Source organism: Drosophila pseudoobscura, chromosome X (genome assembly GCF_009870125.1).
Source record: "Drosophila pseudoobscura strain MV-25-SWS-2005 chromosome X, UCI_Dpse_MV25, whole genome shotgun sequence".
Classification (NCBI taxonomy): domain Eukaryota; kingdom Metazoa; phylum Arthropoda; class Insecta; order Diptera; family Drosophilidae; genus Drosophila; species Drosophila pseudoobscura.
In genome coordinates this window covers 7,263,817-7,283,162 of record NC_046683.1, presented here as the reverse complement: position 1 = coordinate 7,283,162, position 19,346 = coordinate 7,263,817, and the positions used below count along the sequence as shown (strand labels likewise).

The window sequence follows — 19,346 nt, the reverse complement described above, 5'->3', positions numbered from 1 at the left end:
GTCTCTTGCCTCAGGCTTTGTTGCCTCGAAGCTTATCATTTATTGCTGCTGATTGCTTTGGCTGTCCAACCACTCACCCACCCACCCACCCACACAGACACCCACCACCACCCTGTGAAGAGACAGCCCATTGGGGCGTTTCGTTTTTTTCTTTTTTTTTGCATATGCATATGCGTGGCAAACGAAATGAAACGAATGCAGAAAAAAGTGCCAATAAAGAAATTTAATTTAATTTCCCAACTTTGAGATATGGAAAACCCAATCCCAATCCCAACCCCGCAACCCCCGCACCCGCCCTGACCACGCCTCCTCCCATTTGCGGATGGAAATCGAAACGCATTTGTCAGCATTTCGTATTTAAACTTTTCTTATTTCCTTTTTTTTTTTGCTTTGCTTTAAAAAGAAGGAATTTTGAAACATTATGTGGCAGATCAAACGAGTGGATGGGAGTGGAGACGGAGACGGCTAAAGGGTGGGCGGGGGATGAGGGGTTGAGACCTCGGGGGAGATATATTTACCATTTACATATGCTTATAATTTTGTACATCGAAAAGCCACTGCGGAGGCGGCAGGGAGTGGGTGTGGGACATGTGGGAAAATGTGAATGAATGAACGCAGGGACCGACTGGAGCTGAGCTTTCCTTTTCACCAGGCAGCTAAGCAGCAGGGCAGGTGGCTATTCAGATGGATAATGAGCCTCAGGTGGAGTCTTAAGCTCCGCCAGAGGTCCAATGAGTACTTCTCAATGAAAGACAGCAGGGTTTCACTGAGTTTTTCGCCTTTTTCTTACGTTGCGAAACACTAATTGTGTCTGAAGATACTCCAAGCATTCCCCAAGAGCCTTCGATTCATCAGCCATAAGAATTTCATAAGAAATTCTATTTCGTGTTAAGTCTAATGTGCCTTGCTTTTTTTTCCTGCTCCTCAACTGGGAACTGTCAACACTTCTCTATTTTAATCTATACTTGATTTTCTCCAATTTTTCAGTAGGAAATAGGCACTGAAAAATAAATGTCAATCGGTATATTCAAACTATAAGAGCTAGGGCCCCTTTTTCTCATTCTCCACTTTCGAATCGTAGTAATAACATCTCCGGCTTAAAAAATAAACGAAAATATATTTTGTGCCGAGATTTTTATTTGTGAAATAATCGGTGAAAAATTATTTTTTGAGTTATTCGACTAGAACCCAGTGCATTGCAGAATGGGCAGCGCGGAATAGGGAAGTCGCAGATACCGAGTGAAGTGCATCAGAAATAGTGTACAAGTGCCACATTGTGCATGCAACAGTGCACATTTAAGTGCCTCATTGTGAATGCAGCAACAGTGCATCGATTGATTGGTGAGTAGCTGCCACCCACAGCACATTCCCCGCGCTTGACCCATTCGCCCTACCCCTCATCGATTGGGGAACCAAATATATGGTGTACCTTGAGTTCTGATTCCATTAACATAAATATTTGTGACATTATACGATAGCCTACTTGATATTTCGCACAAATATTTGTTATATTCCAGCATCGAAACAGTAGGCACGGCCTTAAATACAAGTTGATGTCAAACTGATACTACATTTATTTGATCCATTTATTTATATCCGTGTTGATTTATGGTTGATATTTTGAGGATCGGGCGGCCAGCAACGACTCTACTCGTATGAATCATTGGAGTTTCCAACTGCCGTTTGATTGGTGAGTGAAAATCATTTCAAGTTTGTTCGAATTTCGGTGTTTTCGTCACGGCCCCCACACCCCACACCCCGCACCATCCAGTCCTCCCATACCATCCACCCTCGACAATGCCATCCCTTGCTCTGGTCCGGGCCTTCCCATCGTAGTGGTCCTCTCCGGATTCTGGTCCTGAGTGGCGGGCGCGAAAAAAATTGCTTGCGATTTTTATCATTTTAAATGGAGGAACAACAAGGAGCAAGAAAAAAGAATGAAGGATGGAGCAGAGAGCACGGAGAAAAAGTGTATATATGTGTAGCCATAAAAAATAAGGGGGGCGCAGTCAAGTGGCGAGCATTTAATGCCCCGTTTTGTGGTTGTTTTGATCTCAAGCGCGGATTTGCATTATAATTTATTGCATTCCTTGCATACGCTTTGTCCTCTGGACCCCCCACCCGCGCCCCCGCCTCGCCCGCGACCCCATTCGTGTCCTTCTTAGCACTTTTGGCTTTGGCTAATTTCGATGGCAGCCACCCGATAAGCGGAGCATTTCTTTAAATGAGTTTTCCCCCCACTGCCTCCACCCACCCCTCTAAGATTGGGGGTTTCCCTATTCCCCTTTTTCCTGCGAAGAAAAAAGGCGTTGAAAATCCTTTGCTTAATCTTTGGCGCCAGCAAACATTTATAAATTATTAATTTCTCTTCCCCCCTCTGACATCCTGCTCCTGCGAGGTGGTGGGCTGTGGATTAGTGGGGTTTATTCATACATATGTGGCTTAGTTCTTCTTCGACCCTTCCCCCTGGGGGAGGGGGCGCATCAGCAGCAGCAGCCAACAGCCAACAACAAAGAGCACACGGAAAGGCAGCGGCTTAAATTGTCTCGTATTTTTATTAGCCCAAAAGCCGTGGCACTCCTCCTCCTCCCCCCGCACATCCGGCGGCAGCAGCAGCAGTACCTGTATCTGCACCTAAAAGGGTGGTGCTGATGCTGAACCACGTAGCTTATTAGCAGCTTCGGAGAAACTTTCATCAGGGAAAACGTTCCAAGACCATAAACATGAGTTTTCAATAGAAAAGCCAGAAATAAGTGGTTCGCTATGGGAGTGGTTGGGAAAACGAAAGTGCAGAATGTCGGATAGAACTTAGAGTATCTCTGGGATCTGTCTTTTTATCTAAGAAAATCCTACCCTACTCGTATCCCCCATTGTTTTGTCAAGGTTTTAGTCTATATTCTAAGACTTTAATTCATAATTCATTCTGCCTGAATTGGCAGGAGGCAATCCCAAAGGGAACTTCGTGGAAATTCAAGCGTGAATCATTATCCAGCCCAATTATATCCAGGTTTAACTTGCCTGAGAATCAACCTTGAAGACGCATATCATTTTCAAAGGATATGCGGTCACCAACCAGCATATAGCCAGCTGCAGCAATATGTGTGTCCAGGTCATTCCACCGCTCAGGGGTTAGGGGTTAGAGTGCCAACGAGCCATCATATATGGTGTATAAGTATTCCACTGTGTTGATACATTCATTAGTGATTTCTGAGGAAATCGGCTTGGGCTTGAGCTTGGGAAGCGACGTGTATCTCGAGTGCATCTAGTGCCATTTGCCATCTCCTCTCAATATCCATCATTTCCATCCAGATGGGAACTAAATTCGAAAGTTCTCCTTCTCTAATCGAGTCTGTTATCATAAAAATTGGACAATTTTCAATGGTTATGTACTTGTCGGCAGCAATCGTGAAATTCAATACTTCGATGGTAGCCACCTGTAGGCAGTGCCTCTTTTGTGCCGGCCCCAGGGGGCACCAGGGTAGGCTCCTGGGGCTCTCCACTCCACTCGCAATCTGCGGTTGATTTGGTTTACGAGCTGGCAACGGGAAATTGTTTAATTATTTAGTAACCTGATGCTTAAAAGCTTAACAAGCAGCCAGCCATCTATGCTAATGAGGATGGCGAAAGGGAATGGAAATGCGAATAGGATTGAAAATTGGAGTAGAAAATGTAGGAGTGAAAGGACGATGTAGCCTAGCGACGGCAGTGCCACAGAGGGAAGGAGGCGATGGCGGTGGCTCCCTTATAATCTTGGCCAGAAATGTTTATGCTGCCATTAAATCAGAGTAACCTTCCGCCCAACCCATGCGTCCCTCCTTTCTGTCATCATTTTGCTGACCACAGCCGCCCTGCATGCCCCTCGCCCCTCGCCCCTCTCTCCACCCTTCGGGAAAGTGTCAATAAATGCGACAGGGAAGAAGGAGCCGAGAGCCATAGAGCCATAGAGCCTTAGAGCTGGAGCCACGGCCAAAGCCAGCTGTGTCCTTAGCCTGGCCAAACAATAAAATATTCAAAGTTTATAATGTAAATTAAGTTGTCCTGTCTGAGGTCCTCGCTGGCTGGTGCTGGCTGGCACGGGTCCTGGCCCTGGCCCGGCCCGGCCCCCATGAATACACAATACACATGTCTCTGGCCTGGTCCAGGCATTGAGTGGGTAAGGGTTATGGTTGGCCTTAGGGTTGGGGATAGGCACGGGTCTCTTCTCTTGGCTGGCGTAAATTTTCATATTCCCCCCCAGCCTCTGGGCTTGGTCTAATCAAATTTTATTGGCCAACTCTGAGTACGACAGTCTTGGAGTCTCGCGAACGCAGAACGAGAGGAGATTGAACTGTGATCGCAGGTGGTCAGAGGTAGGGGCTCTCCCACTCTCTTTGCCAGTAACTAGCCCCATCAAGGCCCCAAGCCTGGAATGATGAGGAAGTGGATGTGGATATGGATGTGGTAACATGCCAAAGCCTGCTCAAATGCTTTCCCTTCCCCCCCACACACACACACACACAGAGAATGTCATCTTTCATTAGATTAACGATTGTTCCAGGGAGAGCAGAAAGAGAGACTAAGACTGGTGGAAAAGCTGCCCCGAAATCAAATCTTGAACAATCTGTTCTGCCAAATGCCTCAACACACGCACAGACACACACACACACACACAGCGACACGATGAGGGGGGACAGGGGCCGACTCCGGCATATGGCGACACTCAGCCGGCTCTCGGCTCGTACAAAAGACCAAAGACAAAAAAGTGTCAAATGCGTGAAGACCGGGACCGGGTCGGAGAGAAGGGGAAAGCTGGTTTGTGGGATATAGGCCCGCTTGGTCTCGCTCTCGGCCTCGGTGGAACACAGGACCGTACCGGACAGGACCACATCAGAGGGAGGGAAAGGACAGCAGAGGGGACGACTGTCAACTTGATCCTGACAAAGTATTTGCGGCTTGCCAGTCATTTTTTGTGCGGCGCCCACAGATTGCGGGCTCTGACAGTGTGGCAGTGTGGGGGGGGTGGATTGTGTGTGTGGTTTACGGAGAGGGGAGAGTAGTGGGGCTATGGGGGCAGTTGAAGAGTCAGCAGAAATAAAGGCAAATGAGGCCTGAACCAAATTCAAATTAATATGTTTATATGGGAGAATGGGAATGGGGGGTTCCTCGACTCTTGCGGGGATATCGGCTATGAGATTCTCTTGTAACCATCATCTTTTTCCCTTTTCCTCCATCAGCGTTGACTCGAGCAATCCTACGTTGTAAAGTCCACAAACCAGAGAAACCAATGAAAAATATGCACAGAAAATTCAAAAAATCCAAACGTCAGTCGACTTGGGGCGAAGACAGTTTCAGTGCGAAGAGACCCAAGTTGGATAAAGAATATCAACGGAATGATAAGAAACAGAAAGCCATCAAGCCAGTAACGGATTCCAAAAAGACGATTCAGAAAACTATACACAAATTGAAAGAAATTATGGAAAAACTATTGAAAAGAAAGATGGAGACACAGATCCAGTCAGCAACGGATCCCACACAGATAGACAATAAAGAGGTACAAAAAGCGAAAAAAAAATCATATCACAAGAAAAATATGTTATCGAAAAGGAAGGCAAAGCGGGGAAAAGGCAAGGTCCCTTCGAAAAAGCACAAGTCAAAGGATGAACACAATACAGACCAAAAACCGGGTGGCTTCGTGTTCGATCGCAGGGACCCCTTCGCGCGGACAGCCGAGGACGAGGTCCGTCTACGTCAGCGGCCTTCCAAGTTTTTCCGCATGGGAACTCGGAAATCGCTATTGTGCATTTCCGCGATCAAAATCCCCAAACCAGCGGGGCCCCCAAAGAAGAAAGGAATACAAAAATCTCTTTCGAAGTGCAATAAACATTACAAGAAACATTTCGGATCAAAAGCAAAATCACAAGTAAAAATCCTCCAAATAAAGAATACAATCGTACGGAATATAACGGCCGCAAAGGGGAATGTAACAGAACCTCTTTTCCTAACCACAAATCCCAAGTTTCCACATCCCAAAGCTCTATTTCTAGAGAACATTGACCGCATAAAAAAGAAGAAGAAATCACCGACTCCATTCGCGTTTGTACGCCCGGAGACCTCATTTTGGGAGAGCATTGATCATTGTGATCCCACAGAGCCTGCTTTACCCGAAAAACGGATCCAACCTGTGATGCACCCCATAAAAGAGGATAATGTCTCACCGTTTCATGTGTTTTCGGACATGGACATATTCCCATACCCCATAAAAGAGGAGAACGTCTCACCACTTCTTGTGTTTCCGGACATGGATCAGTCCATAGATTCTAATGTACACCCCGACAGCTCTTTTTGGGCGGGCACGAACAATTTTGATCCCATAGAGCCTGATGTATTTGAAATATGGATGCACCCCATAAAAGAGGAGAAGACATCACCGACTCCATTTGCGTTTCCGTACGGAGAACAGTCCTCAGATCGCAACGTTGTACGCCCGGAGACCCCATTTTGGGAGAGAATGCATCATTGTGATCCCAGAGAGCCTACTTTACCCGAAAAACGGATTCAACCTGTGATGCACCCCATCAAAGAGGAGAATGTCTCACCGTATCTTGAGTTTTCTGACAAGTACATATTCCCATACCCCATAAAAGGAGAGAACATCTCACCGATTCTTGTGTTTCCGGACATGGATCAGTTCATAGATTCTAATGTACACACCGACAGCTCTTTTTGGGCGGGCACGAACAATTTTGATCCCATAGAGCCTGATGTATTTGAAATATGGATGCACCCCATAAAAGAGGAGAAGACATCACCGACTCCATTTGCGTTTCCGTACGGAGAACAGTCCTCAGATCGCAACGTTGTACGTCCGGATACCCCATTATGGGAGAGCATTGATCATTGTGATCCCACAAATCCTGATTTACCCGAAAAACGGATCCAACCTTTGATGCACGCCATAAGAGAGGAGAATGTCTCACCGCTTCTTGTGTTTCCGGACATGGATCAGTCCATAGATTCCAATGTTGTACACCCCGACAGCTCTTTTTGGGCAGGCACGAACAATTTTGATCCCATAGAGCCTGATGTATTTGAAATATGGATGCACCCCATAAAAGAGGAAAAGACATCACCGACTCCATTTGCGTTTCCGTACGGAGAACAGTCCTCAGATCGCAACGTTGTACGTCCGGATACCCCATTATGGGAGAGCATTGATCATTGTGATCCCACAAATCCTGATTTACCCGAAAAACGGATCCAACCTTTGATGCACGCCATAAGAGAGGAGAATGTCTCACCGCTTCTTGTGTTTCCGGACATGGATCAGTCCATAGATTCCAATGTTGTACACCCCGACAGCTCTTTTTGGGCAGGCACGAACAATTTCGATCCCATAGAGCCTGTTGTATTTGAAATATGGATGCACCCCATAAAAGAGGAGAAGACATCACCGACTCCATTTGCGTTTCCGTACGGAGAACAGTCCTCAGATCGCAACGTTGTACGCCCGGATACCCCATTTTGGGAGAGAATTGATAATTGTGATCCCAGAGAGCCTACTTTACCCGAAAAACGGATCCAACCTTTGATGCACGCCATAAGAGAGGAGAATGTCTCACCGCTTCTTGTGTTTCCGGACATGGATCAGTCCATAGATTCCAATGTTGTACACCCCGACAGCTCTTTTTGGGCAGGCACGAACAATTTTGATCCCATAGAGCCTGATGTATTTGAAATATGGATGCACCCCATAAAAGGGGAGAAGACATCACCGACTCCATTTGCGTTTCCGTACGGAGAACAGTCCTCAGATCGCAACGTTGTACGCCCGGAGACCCCATTTTGGGAGAGAATTGATAATTGTGATCCCAGAGAGCCTACTTTACCCGAAAAACGGATCCAACCTTTGATGCACGCCATAAGAGAGGAGAATGTCTCACCGCTTCTTGTGTTTCCGGACATGGATCAGTCCATAGATTCCAATGTTGTACACCCCGACAGCTCTTTTTGGGCAGGCACGAACAATTTCGATCCCATAGAGCCTGTTGTATTTGAAATATGGATGCACCCCATAAAAGAGGAGAAGACATCACCGACTCCATTTGCGTTTCCGTACGGAGAACAGTCCTCAGATCGCAACGTTGTACGCCCGGAGACCCCATTTTGGGAGAGAATTGATAATTGTGATCCCAGAGAGCCTACTTTACCCGAAAAACGGATCCAACCTTTGATGCACGCCATAAGAGAGGAGAATGTCTCACCGCTTCTTGTGTTTCCGGACATGGATCAGTCCATAGATTCCAATGTTGTACACCCCGACAGCTCTTTTTGGGCAGGCACGAACAATTTCGATCCCATAGAGCCTGTTGTATTTGAAATATGGATGCACCCCATAAAAGAGGAGAAGACATCACCGACTCCATTTGCGTTTCCGTACGGAGAACAGTCCTCAGATCGCAACGTTGTACGCCCGGAGACCCCATTTTGGGAGAGCATTGATCATTGTGATCCCACAAATCCTGATTTACCCGAAAAACGGATCCAACCTTTGATGCACGCCATAAGAGAGGAGAATGTCTCACCGCTTCTTGTGTTTCCGGACATGGATCAGTCCATAGATACCAATGTTGTACACCCCGACAGCTCTTTTTGGGCAGGCACGAACAATTTTGATCCCATAGAGCCTGATGTATTTGAAATATGGATGCACCCCATAAAAGAGGAGAAGACATCACCGACTCCATTTGCGTTTCCGTACGGAGAACAGTCCTCAGATCGCAACGTTGTACGCCCGGATACCCCATTTTGGGAGAGAATTGATAATTGTGATCCCAGAGAGCCTACTTTACCCGAAAAACGGATCCAACCTTTGATGCACGCCATAAGAGAGGAGAATGTCTCACCGCTTCTTGTGTTTCCGGACATGGATCAGTCCATAGATTCCAATGTTGTACACCCCGACAGCTCTTTTTGGGCAGGCACGAACAATTTTGATCCCATAGAGCCTGATGTATTTGAAATATGGATGCACCCCATAAAAGAGGAGAAGACATCACCGACTCCATTTGCGTTTCCGTACGGAGAACAGTCCTCAAATCGCAACGTTGTACGCCCGGAGACCCCATTTTGGGAGAGAATTGATAATTGTGATCCCAGAGAGCCTACTTTACCCGAAAAAACGGATCCAACCTTTGATGCACGCCATAAGAGAGGAGAATGTCTCACCGCTTCTTGTGTTTCCGGACATGGATCAGTCCATAGATTCCAATGTTGTACACCCCGACAGCTCTTTTTGGGCAGGCACGAACAATTTCGATCCCATAGAGCCTGTTGTATTTGAAATATGGATGCACCCCATAAAAGAGGAGAAGACATCACCGACTCCATTTGCGTTTCCGTACGGAGAACAGTCCTCAGATCGCAACGTTGTACGTCCGGATACCATATTATGTGAGATCATTGATCATTATGATCCCACAAATCCTGATTTACCCGAAAAACGGATCCAACCTTTGATGCACCCCATAACAGAGGAGAAGACATCACCGGCTATTGGCTTTCCGGACAAGGATCAGTCACCAGATTCCAATGTTGTCCCCATTACCGTATTTAGGGAGAGCACGAACAACTTTGATCCAATCATTATATCCAGAGATCCTTTTTTATCTGAATTGCCGTTGTCATGGCCTGTACTGGGGACCATCCCAGAACCCAAGAATGAGAAGCTATCACCAAGTACATTTGCCATTCCGTACACCCCATTGTGGGAGAACATGGATAATATCAATCCCCCAGAGACACAGATGCACCCCATTGAAGAGGAGAAGACACCACAGATTATTGGGTTCCCGGACATGAATCAGTCCCCAGATACTCAGATGCTCGCCAGATCGCATAATTGGCCTCAGAACATGGACTCCTTCGATCCCAACGAATGTCCCACACTAACGGACAACAGCTACGGAATGTCTCCCCAAGTTTGGACCTTCGTAGCGCCTGAGACAGCTGCCGACGATAAAATGAAGAAGGGACCGAGAACTTTACGTTTTCCCTCCAAGTTCGATTTGTCCAGTCGTTTGCTCGCCAAATTCCCCAAATTGAATAATTCGAACACTGTTCGCACTGAGCTGCCTTCTTCAGCGGCTGCCACAATTAAGCCTCGTCCTAAAAAGGGACCCAAAATCAAGGCAAAGGCACCAGGGACTTATAAAGGGAGAAAGTATACCAGAAAACCGAAGCCAGATCCCGTTTTGGTGCAGGTGCCGAACGTGGAATTTCAATTTGTGGACTTGTTCGATCCTGGCAGTGTGGGATCCTGCAGTGCGCCCAACGAACATCCCCAGGAGCTGCTGTTCACCACCACCGATGGCAGCGATCTCCATGTGCGTATCGACAACCTCGAGAATTCTTCGGTACCTTGGAATGGAGAGGCTAAGGTACTCTATATCGAGCCATTTGCAATGCAAACGACAGTAAAGCGCCCCAGAGGCCGCCCTCCTAAGCGAACCTTAGTACCGTCCGAAAACCCTCTCCCACTCCTCGACTGTCCTAAACGTATGCGAACAGCTAAATCAAAGCAAGAGCCATTGGACGCCATACCAAAGTTAGGTGCTGAAGAAACAGAGGCACGTCCACGGATCACTGATGAAGAAGAAGACGCACTCAACACGGATTTGGAAACTTTACTGGCTGAAGAGGATCCCAAGGATCAGAACATGGGTATTTTGCTCGAAGCAGCAGAAGGTCAAGACTGAAAGCATCAGTCCCTAAAGATGTATCACACAAACAAAAACAGACTTCAAATTTGGCTTGGCATTGGGTTTTTAATTGTTACTTATTTTGAAAAATACTTAAAATCTACATTAATAATACGAAAAACAAACAAAGAGTAAAACATATGTATCTTAATTGTGGGAACAAAAAAATAAACACACACACACTGATGTTGTTCGTGGGGCACTGGACGAAGGAGGAGGAGGAGTTCCAAGAACTAGTTCCGGCTTGTGGCTCTACCATGGAATATGGTAGGAGTATATAGGCAGGACACAAGCAGGAGTAGTAGTGCTCATATTCCGAGTACAACTAGCGAGAGGTTCTGGTTCATTGAACCGTCGGCTGTTGCTTGTAGCTTGGATTGAGATCCACTCAAAACTCCAAATTTTAGGGCAGGGCAGGGCAGGCACTTCCTCCGCTCCGGTCCGTTCCATTCCGTTCTAGAGTTCAGATTACTCCTGCGCCGCATGACGCTTTGCCTTGGGCATGGCCACCTCCAGGGAGCGATCCACATAAGCGAAATTGTCCACCACGCTGGCGGCCAGAGCGCCACCCATCACGAGCAGGGCTCCACTAATGGCAATCTTCGACCACATGCTGTGCTGTGTTGTGTGAGAAGCGACAACTAATACTGGGAGCGACTGAGAGCGACCGAACCTGGAGCCGAGATATTTGCAATATGCGCGGAACGCACGCCCTGCATGGGGCTTTATATAGAGATTGCGGGGCCGCAGTGGCCGCATCGGGAAATTACTCCAAAACCCCGGACGCAGTCCCAGTCCCACAAGCTTTCGCCGTGTTCTATGTGCCGTTGGTCACGTCGACCGACCTCCGCAGCAGAAGCCACAAAAAGCTCTACCCCTAAACAACGACGGACCAATGTGTTCCATCTAAATCCGAACACACATCCCACATATCTGCTGTGTGTACATATGTTTGTTCCTGTGTGTGTACGATAGTAATGCACTTGCTTCACCGCCTCGACCTCTCCTTCATTATCGATCGTTAGATAAGAATTTTTCGCACTTGGGCGGCAAAGAGCTTTCGCGTGTTCGCATATGTATATGTGTGATATTTTTATACGAATATATTCGCAATGTTTCTGTTTGTTCAGTTTTGTTTATCAAGATCTCTTAATCTCTGGCCCATGCAGTGCGTCACTCGGCAAACAACTCGCACGGTCCCACCCCTCGGACCCACAATCCATAGGATGATACGATATGATGTACATATATTGACATTAGCATTGGCACAGCCGCAGAGGTGGGCGTGGATCGCCCCACGATCTGCCGACTAGTGCAGGCACACGTTTACCTACTCGTTCAATAATAATAACAATATTAATACCGGAATGTTATCGCTGACTGGCCAAAAATAAACAAAATAAAAAGAAGCTTAGCCATATACTAATTAAACACAATATCTACGACAAAACAAAACAAAACTCGTTTCCCGTGCTGCCAAGGGGGTGGCAGGTGGACAGGTGGCGAGGTGGAGGCGGAGATTTACAGTCCCCCGACTCTAATCGCTGAGACTTTCCTCAATAAACTGTGAGTTGAGTGCAACGTGTGTCATTAAAGGCGAAGTACTCCCACACCCCTCCCAAATGAGGAAAAACTAATGACTGGGGATGGTGTCATCGTGTCATAACAAAAGGTAAAGTACGAATACTATAGGGTTGGGTTCTCTCTCTGTCATATGTCAAATGAGTTGGCGGTAATTATGATGCGAGTACATTATCTGTGGCAGATTGGAGTTAAGCGAAAACCCCACCGTTGCCTGAAATATTCCACTCGAATTTCCACGTTTTGCCGAATATAAAAGGTAATCTGTCAGCTCTTTAACCCATCCCATCCACCGGAGTGCACTCTATTCATAATGCAGAGCGATTCATAATGATTCTCCGTGACTGAATGGGCAAATTTTTTCAGCAAAAACATTTCCGTATCTCTTGTTTGGGCCAACAACCCACACATCATCATCATCATTATCATTATCATTGGCAATGTTTCGTGCATTTGTTGTTTATATTTTCACGAGAGAAAACAACAACTAATAAACTATGTATAAATATAGCTGAAAGAGCAGAGATACCAACAAATTGCCAGAGGAACGAACCCCCTGATTCTGATTCTGCTTCTGCTTCTCGGGTGCTATTTACGCGCAAAATTAATCGAAGCTCATAAAGCAGCGTAAACAAAGACAGCCACCAGACAACCCAGAGATCGAAGAGGCAGGGGCAGGGAGAAGTATGAAGAGGTACGTACACGACATCGTCGCATGCAGATAAACAGACATTAATAATAGAAATATTTGGCCATACAAGGCGGGCAACGGCAACGGCAACGGGCACCCACATCCACCCACAACCCAACTTGCAAGCGAAATGTTTTGAACCACAACCCATTCCCCCCGCATCGAAGAAGAACCCATCCAACAGCCAAACAGATTGCCATCATTTGTATTCCAGCAGCAGCTCGCAGGGCAAAACTACCTATGGATCTATGGCGTGGATTGCATGAAGGGGTGGCATCTGTGGGTATAAGTATATGGATATGGATATGGGCATGGGCATGGGTGCAGGTGCATACTCGCATGTGTTGTACCGAATCTGTTGAATATGCCACCGCCACCCCGTCCGCAGTTGGTGGCAGGCGTTGCCAAGGACAAGGACAATGATAAGGACAACCACGACTAAGAAAATGCCAAGGGGTTGCCTCGATAATCGCTGAGGAAAGTCGTGAAAGATTCCAGACTCCATATCTATTTACATTCTTCAATTAAACTTCAGACAGACGTAACATTGCAGCAGTTGAGGGTTTTCACAGTACTGGGAAGGACATTCCCTTCATTCCAAGCTGCTCAGAGAGTGGGTCTTGGAACACTGTAAGACAAATGAAGATGCTTGGAATATACCTACCATGAAACAGTAAAAGAATATGCCACAGAATGCCATAGAATACAATTCCCAATGGAGTCCCAATCAATCTCTTTTCCTCTCACAATAAGGGGGTATTTCATCTAGGGTTATATCATACCCATCTTCCGCCAATCAAGCGGGACTAAACCCTATATGTATGTTGGGCCTTTCCCTCAGACTTACACGTCCGAAACGTACTGTGGGCCCGTGTCTTCTGGCGGCAAGTGGCAGCACCTTGATTGGTGACAAGTCTGTTGCCAGCAGCGAACCCAATCGAGTTCCGTTTGTGCCAATTTTTGGTCTAACCCAAGACACTCGGCTCTGCATGTGGCACAAGGCCTAACCAGACCTCGAGTCCCAACCTCAACTCATCCCCAAAGGTAGCAATGGGGGTGTGCGAGTGCGAGTACGAGTACAAGTACGAGTATTTGCCTTGCGAGCTCCTCGTATGTTCGCTTGCATTTCCTTCCGGCTGGCCCTCCTGCGCCGATGGGGTATTGGGCGGGTGGAAAACCTCAAGTAAACAGGCAGCAGGCTAAACCATAGCCTAACCCAACAACATGGCGGCACGCCACCCTCCAACCAGTCACTGATCCAACACCATTTTCTTTTCCACAAATTGAATTCTCGCGCGCGCATTTTCATTTGCCACACTCGCTTTCCCATATGTGTGTGTGTGTGTGTTTGTTTGTTTGTTAATTTTCGCACAGGAAAACTGCATCAACTGACTGGAAGTGGTGGAGTGCAGGGAGCGGAGCGGAGCGGAGGAGGAGGAGGAGCAGCTGCACCGCACTTTTGCCCACTTTTCGAGCTGGCCGCAACAGGAGAGAGATTCGTGTGGCAACTTGCAACGTGTGCCACGTGTGTGAAGGAGGAGACTAGCACTCGTAGTCCCCGAAGCCCCGAAACCAGATCGATAGACAATCAACTAATGATTGCGTGCTGAAAGTTTGCCAGCCAGCACTCTGCTGTCCTGGTTATGGTTGATAATATTTTATTTACAACCCTTTGCAACCCATTGCAGCCCGCAGCCCGCAATCCGCACCCCTCAGCCGATTTCTCTTAAATTCTCAATTTCGTTTGCCCCAGATTCAGTTGATTGAGGTGTGGGCTCTCTGGGTCGGGACCTGGCCAAGTCATGGCACGACTCCAACTCCGACTCACATCCGACTCCACGTCGAAGACGAACTTCCCTTTGAGGAGAGGCTAACCCCTGGGGCCAAGGCGAAAGTGCCAGATCAATATACTCTCATCCCTGACATTGGGATTGGGATTGGGAATGCGATTGGGTGCGGTCAGTGCTGCGGCCATCTCCCATTTCAAATGATAATCGCATTTCTTATCCGCATCCCGCCGCCACTGACATGGGGCTTTCAATGGGGCTGGCCGCCACGACACTGTGTTGCTGTGCTGCTGCGTTGCACAGTGATTGCGGTGCAGCAGCAGTGTTGCATTTTAATTTATGAGCAAATTTTGCGTATCTAATGCACTCCGCCGACCGACCGACCGACCGACCGACCGGCACTTTGTGTGCTTTGTGTGTGTGCACAATTAAATTTTCAATGTAATTTCACGCACAAATGCCTCCAATTGCTGGCCGGATGGGGAGGATGATGATGATGATTATGCTGCATGCCTCCCCGCCTCCCCCCACCCAACTAATCCTCTCTCTCTCTTGCTGTCTACCCCTGGTGCAAGCCGCACTACCTCTCAGACTATATCACATGAAGCGACATAATCATCATAATCGCGTTGACACTACAAGCGAACGCCTGTGCAGGGCACACCAGAGATAGGCGATAGGCATACCACAAAGAGACACACAGACCGAGAGGGTTAAGGGGTTAAGGGGTGAGGGGTGTGGCTGTTGCTTTTGCTTTTATTTCGGTTTAGGAGCACTCGACTCGTACTGGTAGTAGTAGTGCCTATTATACGTACTCCCAGCCGATTAGCGATTGCTTATCAATTAACACAGTTCGCCAGCTATCAAAGTGAGCAACGCCGGGGTACGCGTCGGTCTGTCCGTCGCCCCATCGATAAGCCGATGGCTGGCTGGCTGTGTGCCACCCAAGAGTTGATCGAACCACAGCTTAAAGCTGATTATGGGGTCGTGTCTCCACAAAAAGTAAGCACGAAACGCGTAGGAGAGCGTGTAGTCCGTATGGGGTGTCACCTACGCCTCTTTCACGGCACATTAATCAATCACTAATGGCTGGGAATGATGGTATAGATGTAGATATGGATAGACTGCTAATTATTATCATCCAGTGGGATCCAAGGTCAGAGATAGATATAATTGGATACATGTTTGCTTAATGTTATATGTTTGAAGAAGTCAATGAACTGTCAAAGGAGATATGTATTTATAGATATTTATTACGGTTGGGAGGGTCACACTTTATTCCTCAGAAGGGAAACAGGGATTTACCCAAATGTAATTATTACTTTTTGCTTTGATTAGAAAATAATGAACTTTCAATGAGGGGAATGAGCAGTGTTCCACTTTTTACTCTTTCCATTTGTTTTACAGACTGCTTTCCAGCACTGGCACTCGCAAAGTTCCTGAAAGTATTAATTTCATCTGTATGCTGTAATGCTACAAATATTGGAAACCCCCTCTATCCATCACTGACCTTTCTCTTTTTATACTAATAAAACTTTCATTGTGATACTTTTCTACACTTTTTTAGTGTTAGGGGGGAAACCGCAAAATAAAACACCTCCCCAAAAAAGCATATCTAATATCTAACATAGTTAATTTTGACTAAAATCAGTCATTCTTTAATGTTTAATCAATTCTTCAAGGCGCTGTCCAACACTGAACTTAACAGTACCCTGGAGAATAGGAATAGATTATGCATTTCCCATTCATAGGATGCAAACAAAGGACTAGGCAAGGCTTTTGTACGAGTACTCGTATTATTTGTGAAACCCCCACCACCTCAAAAACGCACCCACTCGAGCAGCACCACCCCCTAATCGGGCTGAGCCACTGCCCTCACCCGTCACTCCCATTGTGTGCTATGAAGTGTGCGCGTTGTAATGTGCGTTAATAAATTTGATTTTAGATTCTCTCGAACCATCAACTTTAAAGTGTCGCTCTCCAGCCGCCACTCGGCTCTCGGTTCCCGTTTTTATCAGTTTAATGGGCGGGTCGTAATGCAATTTGTGCGACGCCCCGCCACCCGACAACACCCTGTCCCCTGCCTACTGTCTACCGACTCGTGCCTCCTGCCTCATGCCTCGTGCCACCAGAAAACCCCCTTCCCGGCAAAGATATGCCCGGGCTGCTGTGTAAAGCAATTTTGATAAATTTATGGGGAATACGCTTTCATGATAAGCTAATTAAATTCAATCGCTGTAACCAACTTTGCCAAAAACCGAACCGAAATGCTACTCCTATTCCCATTCCTACTCCCACTCCCAGCCGCTCTTCTGCCTCCACCTCACAGGCCCTCCTCCTGCGAGCTGTGTGCCTGTGTGCCTACTGCCGCCTGGATGTCGGCTTGGTCTGGTTAAAGCTCAGCGATTGTTTCCATATCGTTGGGCAAACTAAAGTGAAAAAATTAGCGACAAGCGAGTGGCTTTGGTAATGGCAGAAAAAAATGAAGAGAAACCCAAACAGAGAGGAAGATATGGTAATAGAGGCAGGCAAAAAAAAAACTATTCCCTCCAGTCCTCAAATCATTGGTTCTCTGACTAAACAAAAGACAAAGACAAAGTCAATAATGGAAACTAGTTCAAAAAATAGAAAAAGAAAAAGCAGTAGTTCAGTAATAAAACGCGTTTTGAATGGACTACAAGAACAATCATTCACTAATTTTTTTCTATAAGAAGAGCATAATTTATTCAGGGCAGTGTCGGTTTAAGGGATCATTGACTGAATGCAAACGAATGGCTTAAGCATACATACATATGATAAATATATCAGTAGAAGATGAAAGACTATATACAAGGAAGGAATCCATTCTTCAAGACAAGACCAAGTAGCAGCTCCTTCAGGGAATGTCAAATGGCCAATGATTGGTTCTATTGGTTCTTTGGTTCTTTCAAACCTACTGTAAACTATTCCACTGTCCATTAAAGAACTAATTTAATAGCCGTTTTGTAGAACTTTTCGAGAATACTATATGTTCATTTAAGTGCCTTTTATTAGGCTTCGGACAACGGGGACTCGTTCGGTCTATGGCAACTAGGCGGTAGCTCTTAGGCGGTGACTCTTAGGCGTCTTTGTCTCTACTCATATCAATTGTAGGATCTATTTGTTTCTTGGGACTTGAGCATCATCGTCTCCAGTATTGTATGGTAGAAAACACCAAGAGTTGTACTAATTATGTGCCTGAAACAATGCTGTGGTATTGGAACAACAAGAACAGAGTTCTAGCTGAAGGCTAAACACTGCCAATTAGTTCCAACTAATTTAACCCGATCCAAATATCGGTTGAAATGAAAAACATTCGCTGTCGCGCTGAGCAGCGAATGGTTGCATGTACATGGGGCATAGTCGGGGCATATTCGCTGACGATTTGGATAAGCATTGTGTAAATGTTGTGGAAAACATGCGCCATTAACATAATTATAATTAGGCCTGACAAGCGAATTAAATTCAATTTTCATTATTTTTAATGAAGAATGCAGGAAAAAGCACACAAAACCAGCCAGTGGAGGGCAGCATCACAGCCTCCCTCCCAATGAGGCCCCAAGCTGCCGAGGGCGGGGGCTGGGGCTGGGGCTGGGGCTGGGGCTGGGCCTGGGCCGGGGTATGGGCCATGAAAAACACGACCGCATCAACATATTTATCGCATTTGGTCGGGATTGTGTCTTGTTGCATATGTTTGGGCGTTCATGCGAGAGGCTGATTTGCATATTAAATACCAAACATAAGGATAACGATGATAAATCGATCCTAATGTCGGGCCTACTGGGACTGGGAGTGGAACTGTCACTGAAACAAATGCCAGAGGCTTACCAGTTGTGACAACTTTTTCGAAATGTTCTTTACAATCAATTTTACAATATTAGAAACTGTTCAATTTCATAGGTAGGGAAAGCGAACTTTGCCGAACTCTGTATCTCTGTGGTACAGTCCTTCGAGAATCTTCTAGAACTATGGGAGAAAAACATAATTTAAAAAGAAAAGGGCTGTGGCGGGTTTTTCGGCCTTGCGAACCTTTGTCGAGTGATTTAACAACTCCTTGATCTCTTCGATCTCGGCGACCTCCATGTAGCTCTCGCCGGTGGGCGTCAGCTCGTTGGGCTTGGCGCCCATCTGGAGCAGATACTCCACGCAGCTGGTGTGCCCCTCCCAGATGGCGGCCAGCAGCGGTGTGATCCCGTACTTGTCCTTCTGGTCCACCACGGCCCCCATGCGAATGAAGAGCTGCAACAGCTTCAGGTGGCCAAAGTCGGCGGCGTAATGCATGGGGTAACGCATTCCCATCTGCTCGTTGACGTCGAAGTAGTTGTTCACGAAAAGAGGCGCCACCTCCTCGTGGGCCCCGTTCTTGATGGTCCACACGACATCCTCAATGTTAAGTTCCTCAGGCATATCTCGTTAGTTCTCGCTGTTTCCCGTTCTACTCGTTCGTTCCTTAGTTCGTTCGTCTGTTCCGTTTCATTGCGTGTTTCGATGTTAAGGTTCCAGCCTACTCCGCACTTACTTTTAGAGCATTCC

At 46.7% G+C, this 19,346-nt stretch overlaps 4 protein-coding genes across 6 annotated transcripts; 2 read left to right on the top strand and 2 right to left on the bottom strand.

Annotated features, from left to right (window-relative positions):
* Positions 1 to 1,075: 1,075 nt before the first annotated feature.
* Positions 1,076 to 9,335, top strand: LOC6901737 (uncharacterized). Of its 3 annotated transcripts, none has more exons than XM_033382939.1 (4): positions 1,076 to 1,341; positions 1,518 to 1,690; positions 5,214 to 7,585; positions 8,549 to 9,335. In XM_033382939.1, exons 3-4 carry the CDS (start codon positions 5,264 to 5,266, stop codon positions 9,317 to 9,319), a joined length of 3,093 nt encoding a protein of 1,030 aa, XP_033238830.1. In that variant the 5' UTR covers positions 1,076 to 1,341; positions 1,518 to 1,690; positions 5,214 to 5,263; the 3' UTR covers positions 9,320 to 9,335. The 3 variants fall into 3 exon arrangements, with proteins under 3 accessions (XP_033238830.1, XP_033238829.1, XP_002134406.3); XM_033382938.1 differs by having other exon boundaries at positions 1,083 to 1,341; positions 5,214 to 6,710; positions 7,032 to 9,335; XM_002134370.3 differs by having other exon boundaries at positions 1,083 to 1,341; positions 5,214 to 9,335.
* On the top strand, positions 9,321 to 10,904 carry LOC117184589 (uncharacterized). The gene is made up of 2 exons (XM_033382940.1): positions 9,321 to 9,575; positions 9,666 to 10,904. The coding sequence occupies exons 1-2, from the start codon at positions 9,327 to 9,329 to the stop codon at positions 10,731 to 10,733; spliced, it is 1,317 nt and encodes a 438-aa protein (XP_033238831.1). The 5' UTR covers positions 9,321 to 9,326; the 3' UTR covers positions 10,734 to 10,904.
* Positions 10,783 to 11,443, bottom strand: LOC26534283 (uncharacterized). The gene has a single exon (XM_015186603.2). The coding sequence runs from the start codon at positions 11,346 to 11,348 to the stop codon at positions 11,205 to 11,207; it is 144 nt and encodes a 47-aa protein (XP_015042089.2). The 5' UTR covers positions 11,349 to 11,443; the 3' UTR covers positions 10,783 to 11,204.
* A 7,194-nt stretch (positions 11,444 to 18,637) lies between these two features.
* LOC4814701 (myotrophin) lies at positions 18,638 to 19,331 on the bottom strand. The gene is made up of 2 exons (XM_015186604.2): positions 18,843 to 19,331; positions 18,638 to 18,779 (listed from the first exon to the last, which is right to left on the bottom strand). The coding sequence occupies exons 1-2, from the start codon at positions 19,218 to 19,220 to the stop codon at positions 18,774 to 18,776; spliced, it is 384 nt and encodes a 127-aa protein (XP_015042090.2). The 5' UTR covers positions 19,221 to 19,331; the 3' UTR covers positions 18,638 to 18,773.
* Between the last annotated feature and the right edge of the window lie 15 nt (positions 19,332 to 19,346).

Coding starts and splice junctions, on each gene's coding strand:
- LOC6901737 (XM_002134370.3), top strand. CDS start 5,264: ATGAAAAATATGCACAGAAAATTCAAAAAATCCAAACGTCAGTCGACT.
- LOC4814701 (XM_015186604.2), bottom strand. CDS start 19,220: ATGCCTGAGGAACTTAACATTGAGGATGTCGTGTGGACCATCAAGAAC.
- LOC117184589 (XM_033382940.1), top strand. CDS start 9,327: ATGCACCCCATAAAAGAGGAGAAGACATCACCGACTCCATTTGCGTTT. Junction 9,576..9,665: donor CACCAGATTCCAATGTTGTC/CCCATTACCGTA, acceptor CCGTTGTCATGG/CCTGTACTGGGGACCATCCC.
- LOC26534283 (XM_015186603.2), bottom strand. CDS start 11,348: ATGTGGTCGAAGATTGCCATTAGTGGAGCCCTGCTCGTGATGGGTGGC.